The sequence below is a fragment of the Cetorhinus maximus genome, chromosome 1, assembly GCF_964194155.1.
Source record: "Cetorhinus maximus chromosome 1, sCetMax3.hap1.1, whole genome shotgun sequence".
NCBI lineage: Eukaryota > Metazoa > Chordata > Chondrichthyes > Lamniformes > Cetorhinidae > Cetorhinus > Cetorhinus maximus.
The window spans coordinates 187195619-187208352 of NC_135879.1; the positions used below are offsets into that span (position 1 = coordinate 187195619).

At 42.9% G+C, this 12734-nt stretch overlaps 1 protein-coding gene across 1 annotated transcript in view; it reads right to left on the reverse strand.

The window, feature by feature from the left end:
- Nucleotides 1–12734, reverse strand: part of taf1c (TATA-box binding protein associated factor, RNA polymerase I subunit C) — a 40574-nt gene that overhangs the window by 20279 nt on the left and 7561 nt on the right. Inside the window, exons 6-8 of the mRNA XM_078550872.1 lie at nucleotides 12130–12377; nucleotides 4594–4722; nucleotides 2586–2703 (exon numbers count right to left, since the gene is read on the reverse strand). Of these exons, the coding sequence (XP_078406998.1) occupies nucleotides 2586–2703; nucleotides 4594–4722; nucleotides 12130–12377 (495 nt within the window). The remainder of the gene's footprint in view (nucleotides 1–2585; nucleotides 2704–4593; nucleotides 4723–12129; nucleotides 12378–12734) is intronic.

Genomic DNA, 12734 nt, shown 5'->3' on the forward strand with positions numbered 1-12734 from the left:
GCAAATGGTTTAACATTTTCGGCATTATGTTAAAAGATCTAGTAGTATAATTATATAGTCCCAAATCAGTTATGCAAAGCAAAATTCCAAGGCGGTTATGCTGCAAGATTTAGGTAAAGCAAAACACTGGGCTCTTTACTCTAAACCAACCTCATTCTATATCAAAGGGATATTTCTACATCTCATTACAGCTACACATACAACAGGGATAAAATAATTAGCAACAAGAAGAATCCACTGCATAAAGTTCAGTCTCTGCCCTAAAATATACTTGAGTAAGGAATCTAACTTCAATTGTAAAAGCGAATTACCAAGATTACTTAAAAATGATGTGCCAAAATCAGCATAATGAATTACAGGGTGAAGCGCAAACTGTGAGGGACACACTGCAATCCCTAACTGTACTCGAGTCTATTAGCTTTGAACCACTGTTCCCTAGTCTGTGTTCATAATATAACTAAAATAGCCTGCTTACATTTGAGCGCCTGAATCAAAATTATAGCAGAGGGGAAACTTTCCAAAACAGAAAGATGAGGAAAACAATTTAGCCTAACTTAGCTATCTATCTAGAAAAGCCCTGCAACATCCAATTATTACATCTAACTGTACCTGATATGATTCCAGGGTGTTCACCTCTAGTACCCCACCTGGAAGACAATTTGATGTCTTTACCTTTAGTAGTTTGAACTTATCCTTGTTCTACTATTATTTGATGGGAAATAAGGTTTTGGATTTACCTTTTCCTACAATGCAACAACTTACAACTCTCTTTACAAGTCTGAAAAAAAATGCAGGCCTTTTCTCATAATTCAATCCTTAAAGGCTGGCAAATCAGCTTCATGTCACTAGAATTTCTGTGTGACAGAGACTATAGCCATGCACAGAAAATACTCATAGAAGTTAAAAAATGGAAACAAGTCAGTTAGCCCAGCCAATCCATAAAAACATAAGGGCCTAGGTCTTCTGGTTTCCGGATAGTTGGAGACCAGACGTTCCCCAGGAGATTCACTATGGGACCCCTCGGAAGTCCCAATGCACTGACTCCATGGGAATTGCCCAGGAGGTTTGAATTTCCAATGGGCAATTCTCTTGCTCCCCAGGACCCTCTGAAAAAGTCTCCAACTCTGAGTTAGAGTCGGTGACTTTGGACAGTTCCGACTTATGTACCTGAATAGTTACCCAGGAAATGTTAGACAGGAAAATACCTAGTCTAACACCTGGTTGACTATACAACTGACTCCCCCGACGATCCCTCACACTGACTGACTCTGACTACCTCACTAACTCCCCACACCCCCACCCCACCGACCTGACCTGACTAGCCCCCATCAATTGATTCCCCCGACTCCTCAGCCCGCCCCGAGTAGCTCCCAACCTGATCTGATTAGCCCCCACCACCCGACTCCCCCTGACTCCCAGAACCAACTACCCAGCCCACCCCGTCCCACCTCACCCACCTGCCACCCTACACACCTCATTCACTCACCCCCTTACCCACCCTACCCCTTACTTTATCTTTACTTATCATGGTCAGTGTGAATGTTGTTTAGTCATCCAGGTGTTAGACCAGGTTTTTTTCCTATCTAACATTTCCTGGGTAACTATCCAGATGAGCAAGTTGGAACCGTCCAAAATTCATTCATGGGATGTGGACGTCGCTGGCTGGGCCAGTATTTATTGCCCATCCCTAACTGCCCTTGAGAAGGTGGTGGTGTGCTGCCTTCTTGAATCACTGCAGTCCATGTGGTGTAGGTACACCCACAGTACTGCTTATACACTTACCTTCTCTCCATCACTGTTTTCATAGCAGCTTTGGGACATTTAAACGCTTTACTTACCAGAATATGGCAGCTAGTGCTGTTAAAAGGGGGCGCCGTTTGTGCGCAGGCTCTCTGTTCGGTTTCCAATCCTGAATGAAAGATCTGGGCCAGGAAACAGGAGCAGTAATAGGCCTTCAAGCCTGCTCTGCCATTCAATACGATCATGGCTGATCTTCTGCCTCAACTCCACTTTCCTGCCTGCTCCCCATTTCCCTCAATTCTCTACAAAGTAAAAAAATTCTAACTATCCCAGCCTTGAATATACACAACCATGGAGCATCCACAACCCTCTCGGGTAGAGGTTTCCAAAGATTCACAAACATCTGAGTGAAAAAATTTCTCCTCATCTCAGTCCTAAATGACCAGCTCCTTATTGAGGCTATGCCACTGCATTGTAGGTTCCCCTGCGAAAAGAAACAACCTTTCATTGTCTACCTGTCAATCCCCTTCAGAATCTTGCACCTCTCAAATGAGATCACCTCTTATTCTTCTAAATTCCAGAGAGTAAAGGCTCAATTTACTCAGCCTCTCATCAGAGGACAACCCTCTCATGTTGGTGTTCACCCTGCACACAAGCAAATCGGTCCAATCTCATGTACTACAATATCACCTAAGAATAGGAAAACTGATTTGTTTGACCCAACAACTCTACATTACATGTTCTGTGTTTGAGTCTTTAAATCAAAGCATTAACAGAAGCAATATTGATTGTGAAATCCCAGGGTATTAGTCTACTAAATAGAGCATTCAGAACTCAGTCCTTACCTGACATTAATGCAGGTAGCCATATTGTCCACCTGAACTACCTGTAGGACAGATGGATTCACTTCCTGCGAGAGTTTCCATACTCCACAATAATAGTCAGACCGAACCCCTACAAAAACTGTCATTCGAAAAGATTGGAGAATAAAACACCATGTATTACTAACAGACTAAACAACAAAGTTTTAAAATTGAAAAAATGAAACTGTCACACTATGCACCCAAATATCCTTCATCATTGAGCAGATTTAATAACACTTGAACATTAGCCTGCTCCTGTTCCTTTTAGCCACTTGAGCCTACAGAATGAGCTCAATAAGGGTAGAGTGGTTTTACCCAGTTATAACTATGTAGGTAATTAACATCAAAAGAAATAGCTAAACAAAAAGTCTTCAAAATATGCATTTGAACAAAAATTAAATGCGGGATTTCATAGACACTGGTTCCTTTCAGCAGCATTGGCATAGGCCCAGAACTCCCAAAAGGTTGGAAATTAATCAATAAAAGTGGAGCCCTGCTAAATTAACTTCCATTGCCTACTCAGTATGACAGGACCCACTCCAAAGACTTGAACACATAATAAAGGCCGATACTTTAATGCAGTACCAAAGGAACATAGGAGCAGGAATAGGCCATTTAGCCCTTAGAGCCTACTTCACCATTCAATAAGATCATGGCTGATCTGGCTGTGGTGTCAGCTCCACTTTCCTGTCTGCCCCCCCATATCCCTTGATGCCCTTGTCTATCAAAAATCTATCTAACTCTGCCTTGAATAAATTCAAAGACCCAGCCTCCACTACTTTCTGGGCAAGAGAATTCCACACACCAATGATCTTTGAAAGAAAAGGTTTCTCCTCATCTCTGCCTTAAAAGGGTGACCCTCTTATTTTTAAACTGTGTCCCCTAGTTCTAGTCTCCCCCACAAGAGGAAACATCCTCTGGATCTCCCACCCTATCAAGTCCCTCAGGATCTTATATGTTTCATAAGATCACCTCTCATTCTTCTAAACTCCAATGGGTATAGGCCTAAACTGTTCAATCTTTCTTCATAAGACGACCCCTTCATCCTAGGAATAAGTCCAGTGAACCTTCCCTGAACTGCTTCTAAAACGATTATATCTTTTTTTAAATGAGGAGACCAAAAATACATGCAGTGCTCCAGATTTGGTCTCACCAAGGTCCTGTGCAGCTGTAGAAAAACACCCCAACTTTGGCATTGTATTCCTCTTGCAATGAATGCCAACAGTCCATTTGCCTTCCTAATCACTTGCTGTACCTGCATACTAACTTTATGATTCATGTGTCAGGACATCTAGATCCCTCTGTACCAACTAGTTCTGCAATCTCTCTCTACGTAAGTAGTATACTGTTTTTCTATTCTTCCTACCAAAGTGAACAAGTTCACATTTACCCAAGTTATACTCAATCTGCCAAATTTTTGCCCACTCACTTAACCGGGCTTTATCCCTTGAGAGACTCTCTACTTCCTCTTGACAACTTACTTTCCTACCTATTTTGGTGTCATCGGCAAATTTAGCTACAATACATTTGCTCCATTCATCTAAGTCATTTATATAGATTGTAAACATTTGAGGGCCCAGCACTGTTCCCTGTGGCACTCCACTAGTTAGATCTTCAGGAACGCTGCACTGCCAAGGATGTTGTCTTTCAGATGAGTTATATATCCAGACTCGCTGATGGACCTAAATGATCCCACTACCCTACTCAAAGAAAAGCAGGGTAGGACTCCTGGTGTCTTGTCCAATATTTATTCCACAGCCAACACCACCAGAACAAACTATCGAGATTGCTCTTTGTGGGACTTTGCTGTGTGTAAATTAGCTGTCACAAACCTGAGCCCCGCATTACGACAATGACTGCTTCAAGGTGAAGTGCTTTGGGACGTCCTGAGGTTGTGCAAGGTGCTATATAAATGCAAGCCTTTTCTATTTAAAATAAATTTTAAATGATAAGCAGTGTTGCAGATCTCATGGTTTACATTAGCAGTTACCTTCTTCTTCCACAGTACTGCAATCTATTTGATGGATTCTACCATTCAATATAAACTTCGTTGGTTTAAACTTCACATTCAATTTTGGCATTTTATCGTCATCAAAACCTAATTTGATTTTGCGAAAATCTGATATCAACATATTAAGGAACTTTAACAAAGTATTGATAAAATGTAGCCTTTCTCCAAATTCCAAAATAGCATTTGTGCACTATTGGTCACTAAAGCCACAGAATCTTGGAATAATGATGGTAAACTTGATGTTGGCACTTTCTTTGCTCCCCGAATCATTTTTTCAAAACTCACAACAGTCACTCTTTTCAATTTTGCTGGTGCCTCGCAGAAGCAGACTTGTGTCATTCCTTCAATTTGAATTTTAAAAATCAAAATTCCAGCAGTGACAAGTTTAATATCTCTGTTCTGAAACTATTTACAATTCCAGTAAATAAACACTGATTAAAAGCTGGGAAATCATGCTGCAGCTGTATAGAACCTTAGTTAGGCCACCCTTGGAATATTGTGTGCAATTCTGGTGGCCACATTACCAGAAGGATATGGAGGCGTCGAAGAGGGTGCAGAGGAGGTTTACCAGGATGCTGCCTGGTCTGGAGGTTATTAGCTATGAGGAGAGGTTGGAGAAACTCGGATTGTTCTCACTAGAGCGACAGAGATTGAGGGGCGACTTGATAGAAGTTTACAAAATTATGAGTGGCATGGACAGAGTAGATAGAAGCTTTTTCCCAGGGTGGAAGAGTCAATTACTAGGGGACATAGATTTAAGGTGAGAGGAGAAAACTTTAGAGGGGATGTGCGGGGCAAGTTTTTTTACACAGAGGGTAGTGAGTGTCTGTAATTCGCTGCCAGAGGAGGTGGTGGAAGCAGGTACGATAGTGGTGTTTAAGAGGCAGCTTGACAAATACATGAATAGGATGGGAAGTGCAAAATGTTTTAGGTTGACAGGCAATATGATCAGCGCAGGCTTGGAGGGCTGAAGGGCCTGTTCCTGTACTTTTCTTTGTTCTTTCTTTGTAAACAGAAATAACACAAGGGACACACGTGTTCCACTGGCATATTAAAAATTACATATTAACATATGAATTAGGAGCAGCAGTAGGTCACTCAACCCATCGAGCCTGCTCTGCTATTCGCTATTCAATAAGCTGATCTGAATGTAACCTCAACCCCACATTCCTGCCTGCCCCCAATAACCTTTCACCCCCTTGGTAATTGAGAATCCATCTAGCTCTGCCTTAAAAATATTCAAAGACTCTGCTTTCACTGCCTTTTGAGAAAAAGTTCCAAAGACTCCTGACTGTCAGAGAAAAAATTTCTCCTCGTCTCTGTCTTAAATGAGTGATCCCTTAGTTTTAAACAGTGACCCCTGGTTCTAGAATTACTTAGTACTTAGTGCAACACTCCATTACAAATTTTAGCTGTTAAAGCTTCCAAGTAAAGGAGCAGGAACCTCTGAATAACAGGTTTTCTTTTGCTTATAACAGGCAAAACTGAATAATGAAAAGATATCAGCTTGGCTCAGTGTAATATTCTTGCCCCCTCGGTCCAGGTCCTCGGTCAAGGCTCCAGTGCATAATGTCAACCGACAGCATACTGCATTACCAAGGGAGTGATATATTTTGGTTGAGACACTAAATTGAGACTCTGGGCGGAATCTTCCCAGATTTGCACCAAGTGCAATCGCGGGCGGGAAAAAGGACGTTTTAGCTGCCGGCCATAATGGTGGCTTTTCGCACCGTATCATCCCAATCGTGTCTCATTAATTATGCATTCCCAGGAAACACACCTTTCTGATGGCGGATGGGCTCTCATTTGCCCACCACGCCGTCACCTCGCCACTTCATCACACCGGGTGCCGTATTTAAAAGTGCAACCGTGCGCACACCTCTCGGTGCTTCCAGCCCAGGACTGCTGCAAAGAAGACATGGCCCCGAAAGGCAAGAAGACTGCAGTCCCCACAACGCGCCCCCCCCAAGTTAACTGATGCCTTTAACTCGAGTGCCTTTTGGATGCTGTGGAGGCCTGTATCCCCGTTCTGGCTGCAGGAGGGGCAGCAACATTAACACTATGGATTGGTAGGCGATGGCGGTGGTGATCAGTGCCAATGCTGCACAGAAGAGGTTGGCCGTCCAATGCAGATATAGGCTTTATGAAGGGGAAATCATGGCTAACAAATTTATTAGAATTCTTTGAGGAGGTAATAAGCAGGATAGATAAAGGGGAACCAGTAGATATAATATATTTGGATTTCCAAAAGGCGTTCAATGAGGTACTGCACATAAGGCTACTTAATAAGATAAGAGCCCACAATGGTGAGGGTAGTATATTAGCATGGAGAGAGGATTGGCTAACTAATAGAACACATAGAGTTGGGATAAGGGGGGCATTTTCGGGATGGCAACCTGTAATTAATGGATTGCCACAGGGATCAGTGCTGAGGCCTCAATTACTCACAACATATATGAATGACAAGTTTGCGGATGACACAAAAATAGGGGAGGAGGCAAGTGGTGAGGATGAAACACGGAGTCTACAGAGGGATATAGACAGGTTAAGTGAGTGGGCAAAAATTTGGCAGATGGAATATAATGTGAGGTTAGGCACTTTGGCAGGAAGAATAGAGGAGTTGAATATTATTTAAATGGAGAAAGACTGCAGAAGGTTGCAGCACAGAGGGATTTAGGAGTCATTGTGCATGAATCCCAAAAAACTAACATATAAGTTCAACAGGTAATAGGGAAGGCAAATGCAATATTGGCCTTTATTTCAAATGGAATGGAGTATAAAAATAGGGAAGTCTTGCTAAAACTATTTAAGGCACTAGTTAGACGACACCTAGAACAATTTTGGTCCCTTTATCTAAGGAAAGATATACTGGCATTGGAAGCAGTCCAGAAGAGGTTCACTAGGTTGATCCCAGGTATGGAGGGATTTTCTTTTGAGGGGAGGTTGAGTAGGTTTAGAAGAATGAGAGGTGACCTTATTGAAACATATAAGATTCTTAGGGGGCTTGACAGGGTAGATGCTGAGAGGTTGTTTCCCCTTGTGGGAGAGTCTAGGACAAATCTCAGAGTAAGGGGGCACCCATTTAAAACAGAATTGAGGAGGAATTTCTTCTCTCAGAGGGTATTGGATCTGTGGAATTCTTTACTGCAGAAGGTTGTAGAGGCTGGGTTCTTTAGTATATTCAAGGCTGAGATACAGAATTTTAATCAGTAAGGGAATCAAGGGTTATGGGACAGGAAAGTGGAGTCGAGGATTATCAGATAAGCCATGACCTCATTGCATGGCAGAGCAGACTCGATGGGCCGAATGGCCTACTTCTGCTCCTACATCTTGTGGTCTTATGTATTATAATGAGGTTCCCGACACTCAACGGCAGGAAATGCAGCCCGCCATTGACGGGCAGAGCGGATGATTGCTAACTGTTTTCACGACATTGGGAATCTGATTTTTGGCCTTCTCGCCATATTATTCGCTCACGCTGCCGAACATGCCCGACGCCAGCGGGCACGGAAAATTCCATTTCATAATTCAGTGATTTCATAAAGTGCAGAGAGATTTTCCTGTGATCTGGCCGGCATTTGCCCCTTGGCAACAGTCTGAGATTAAGTCTGTTTACAACCTTGGTATCACATTCAATCCTGAGATGAGCTTCCAACCGCATATTCATACCATCATGAAGACACCTATTTCCATTTCCATAACATTGCTCAACTTTGCCTGTCTCAGCTCTGCTGAAACCCTCAATAATGCCATTGTTATTTCTAGACTGGACTATTCCACTGTATTTCTGGCTGGTTTCCAATACTCTGCTTACTGTAAAATTCTGCTGGCCACATCTTAATTCGCATCAAGTCACGTTCCTGTATTAGCACTGTGCTCGCTAAACTACATTTGCTCCCCACCAAGCAGTGTCCTGATTTTAAAATTCTTATCCTTGTTTTCAAATCCCTTGTCCCTCCCTAGCTCTGTAATCTGCTCCTACACCATAACCTTGAGATATCCATGTTTATCTAATTCTAGCCTCGTGTGCATCCCATATTATAATTGCTCCACCATTAGTTGCCATACCCTCAGTTGTCTAGGCCCCAAGCTCTGGAATTCCTTCCCTATGCATCTCTGTCACTCTATCTCACTTTCCCCCTTTAAGACATTTTTTAAAACCTGTATTTCTGACCAAGTTTTTGGTCATTTGACCTAACATCTCCTTTATGCGGCTCAGTATTATACTTTGTTTTGTAATGCTATCGTGAAGTGCTTTGGGATTCTTCATTACGTTAAAGGTACTTTATAAATATAAGTTGTTGTTATTCTTCAACCCACACACTAAAGCAGCTTATTTTGTCAGTCACTTGTCCTTTGTGGGACATTGCTGGATGCAACACGGCTTCTGTGTTTGCCTACATAAAACAGTAACTGCAATTTGAAAAGTAGTTCACTTGCTGTAAAGCACCTCAGCATGTCCTGAGAATGTGGTAAGGCGCTGTTACAAATTTAGGGTCTTGTTTTAGATATGTTCTCTGGTACGGATTGCTGAGCATTTCTGTAAGCAGTCCAAATGTCTTACATTTAGTGCATTTGTTCAACACCATCTCTAACTAAGCTTTTAATCATTAATTATGAACGTAGAATCTTACAACACAGGAGGACATTCAGCCCATTGTGCTAGTGCCAGGCTTCCGAAAGTTATTCAATTAGTCCCACTCCCCCAATATCATCTTCTTTAGCTTGGTGGCTATTTTTGTCTGATTACATTCCTGTGAACCAACTTGGGATATTTTCCTACATTAAACAATGCTGTATAAACATAAGCTGATTCCGGTGCACGCGCCGAACTGAAGATCAGAATGATGTACGGTGGCATCAGGACGCACGCCCGATGTCACTGCACGTCATTTTACACATTGGCGTGCAGGTCGAACGGAGTGTTCTGGCCATAAATACTGTGGTTACAAGAGCAGGTCAGACGCTGGAAATTCTATGGAGAGTAACTCACATCCTGACTCCCCAAAGCCTGTCCACCATCTACAAGGCACAAGTCAGGAGTGTGTTGGAATACTTTCCACTTGCCTGGATGAGTGCAACTCCAACAATACTCAAGAAGCTTGACACCATCCAGGACAAAGCAGCCCACATGATTGGCACTGCATCCACAAACACTCACTCCACCACTGACAAACAGTAGCAGCAGTGTGTACCATCTACATCACGCACTGCAGAAACCCACCAAGGTTCCTTAGGCAGCACCTTCCAAACCCACGGCCGCTACCATCTGGAAGGACAAGGGTAGCAGACAAATGGGAACACCACCACCTGGAAGTTCCCCTCCAAGCTACTCACCATCCAGGCTTGGAAATATATCGCGTTCCTTCATTGTCGCTGGGTCAACATTCTGGAACTTCCTCCCTAACAGCACTGTGGGTGTAGCTACACCACATGGACTCCAGCGGTTTAAAATGGTAGCTCACCACCACCTTCTCAAGGGCAGCTAGGGATGGCCAATAAATGCTGGCCTAGTCAACGACGCCCACATCCCATTGATGAATAAAAAATGCTGTGACTACAAAAACAGGTCAGATGCTGGGAATTCTATGGAGAGTAACTCACTTCCTAACTCCCCAAAGCCTGTCCACCATCTACAAGGCACAAGTCAGGAGTGTGATGGAATACTCTCCAATTACCTGCATGAATGCAGCTCCAACAACACTGAAGAAGCTCAACCCCATCCAGGACAATGCAGCCCACTTGAATGACACCCCATTCACCACCTTCAACATTCACCTCCTCCACCACCGATGCACTATGGCATCACTGGGTCAAAATCCTGGAATTCCCTTCACAACTGCACCGTGGGTGTGCCTATACCAAATGGCCTGCAGCAATTCTAGACCACCATGTTCTCGTAGGCAATTAGGGATGGCCAATAAATGCTGGCCTAGCCAGCAACACCCACATCCTGTGAAATAATAAATTTTAAAAATGATTGCATGGTGTTCAGTTCCATTCGCAACTCCTCACATAACATCCATACTTACATACAGCAAGATCTGGACAATATTTAAGTTTGGGTTGTTCAACGGCAAGTAACATTCATATCACGCAAGTGCTGGCCAATGACCATCTACAATAAGAGTCTTACCACCTCACCTTGACACTCATTAGCATTACCATCGCTGAATCCCCATCAACAACACCCTGGGGATCACCATTGACCAGAAACTTAACTGGACCCACAAATAAATACTATGCCTACAAGAACACATCAGAGGGCTGGTTATTCTGTAGTGAGTGACTCACCTCCTGACTTCCCAAAGCCTGCCCACCATCTACAAGGCAGAAGTTAACTACCCTCATATTATTTAGGATAAGACAGTACAAAAAGTATAGAGGCCACATTATTCTTAAAATGCACAAAGGAGAACTTTATTACCCAGAATGTAGCAAGTCCAACACAAGAAGGGGAAGTTCTGGACTTAGTTTTAGGGAACGAAGTTGGGCAAGAGGAAGGGGTATCGGAGACAGTATTTCAACGGTCGTGATCATAATTCAGTTAGCATTATCATAGTTATGGAAAAGGCTAAATATATACCAGGAGTAAAGGTTTTAATTGGAAAAAAGCCAATTTTACTAAATGGAGATGCGATTTGGCAAAACTGGACTGGAAGCAGCTACTTGACAGTAAGTCAGTGTCAGAGCATTGGGAGGCATTCAAGGAGGAGATGGTTAGATCATACAGAGTAAGATAAGACAAAAAAAGGGAAACATTTGTCAGATGTCAGGAACTCAGTATTGTAGAAGGCCATGAAGAGTATAGAAAATACGGGGTATAATTTAAAAGGAAATTAGGAAAGCAAAGAGAAAAAGTATTAGCAAGCAAAATCAAGGAAAATCCAAAGATGTTTTACAAACCCTTTTGCTCTTTATGTTTATAAGGAAATGGTAGGGTTGTTTAGAGACAAAAGGTAACTTGTGTGTGGAGCAGAAAGACATGGACATGGTTCTTACTGAATACTTGGGTTGGAATTTCCAGATCCCAATGCGGCAGGTGACCACGGGACCGGAAAATCACGCCATTTGGCGGGGCCGGAAAATCCTACCCTTTGTGTCTGTTTTGACACAAAGAGAAGGACAAGCCAGACATTGTAATTGAGGGGGAGTATGAAATATCATACACCCACAGGACATTTGGGAGGGTTTTTGACCCAGCGACAGTGAAAGAGCAACGATATAATTCCAAATCAGGATGGTGTGTGGTTTGGAGGGGAACTTGTTCCCCATGCAGCCGCTGCTCTTATTCTTCCAGGGTCACAGAGTTCAGACTACATTACTCTCATTATAAACATTTTTTTCATTACTTTGTTTCTGGAGGAATGGGGGGTTGTGGGGAAAGAAAAGACAGAGTACTTTACAGCCAAGTTGCCTCCTTTGTGGCATAGATTTGAGGTAAAGAAAAAAGCACAAATGCAATAATTAACAAACTATTCATAAACAAGTGAGGCAAGTTTACCCAAAGGATACTGAGCGAGTTCATGGACTCACTGCCAGGATAGATCAGACATCCTTCTTCCAAATGGGCTTCTTTAGAGAAAGGACAGTACACCAGGGCACCTCCAGTGGCAGAATGATCAAATAGAAGTTTGTTTCTTTGGGTCTTCATTTCTTCATGGATATTTTCTGCCAGCAAGTTTGGTGGGATATCAAAAACAGACTCCCGCAACAAGAGATTTAAAAGTCTTGCTCGCTTACTCTGACTAGAAAGTGGACATCTATAAAATTAATGAAGAGCATACATCAGAAGAATGCTAAATGGACAGTCATCTGCACACTTTTGTAGGTCTTAACAACATTTACATGCAGTACTACAGCTGATGTAAAATCACAAATTACTTGGTATGATTATACTTGGGAGGTCTTGTGGCACAGTGGTAGTGTCCCTGCTGGGGGTGGGTGGGGTGGTGAGCTGGCTGGACAGCAGGTGTGGATTAAATTGATGCCAAGAGTATGTGGTTCTATCCTCATTCCGGGGTGGATTTGGACCTGCCTCCTTGCCCAACCTGTGGTGGAGGTCGTGGCGCTGTGGGCTGGATTTGCCTTTGGACAGAGAACTGTACGAAGAGGAAGAA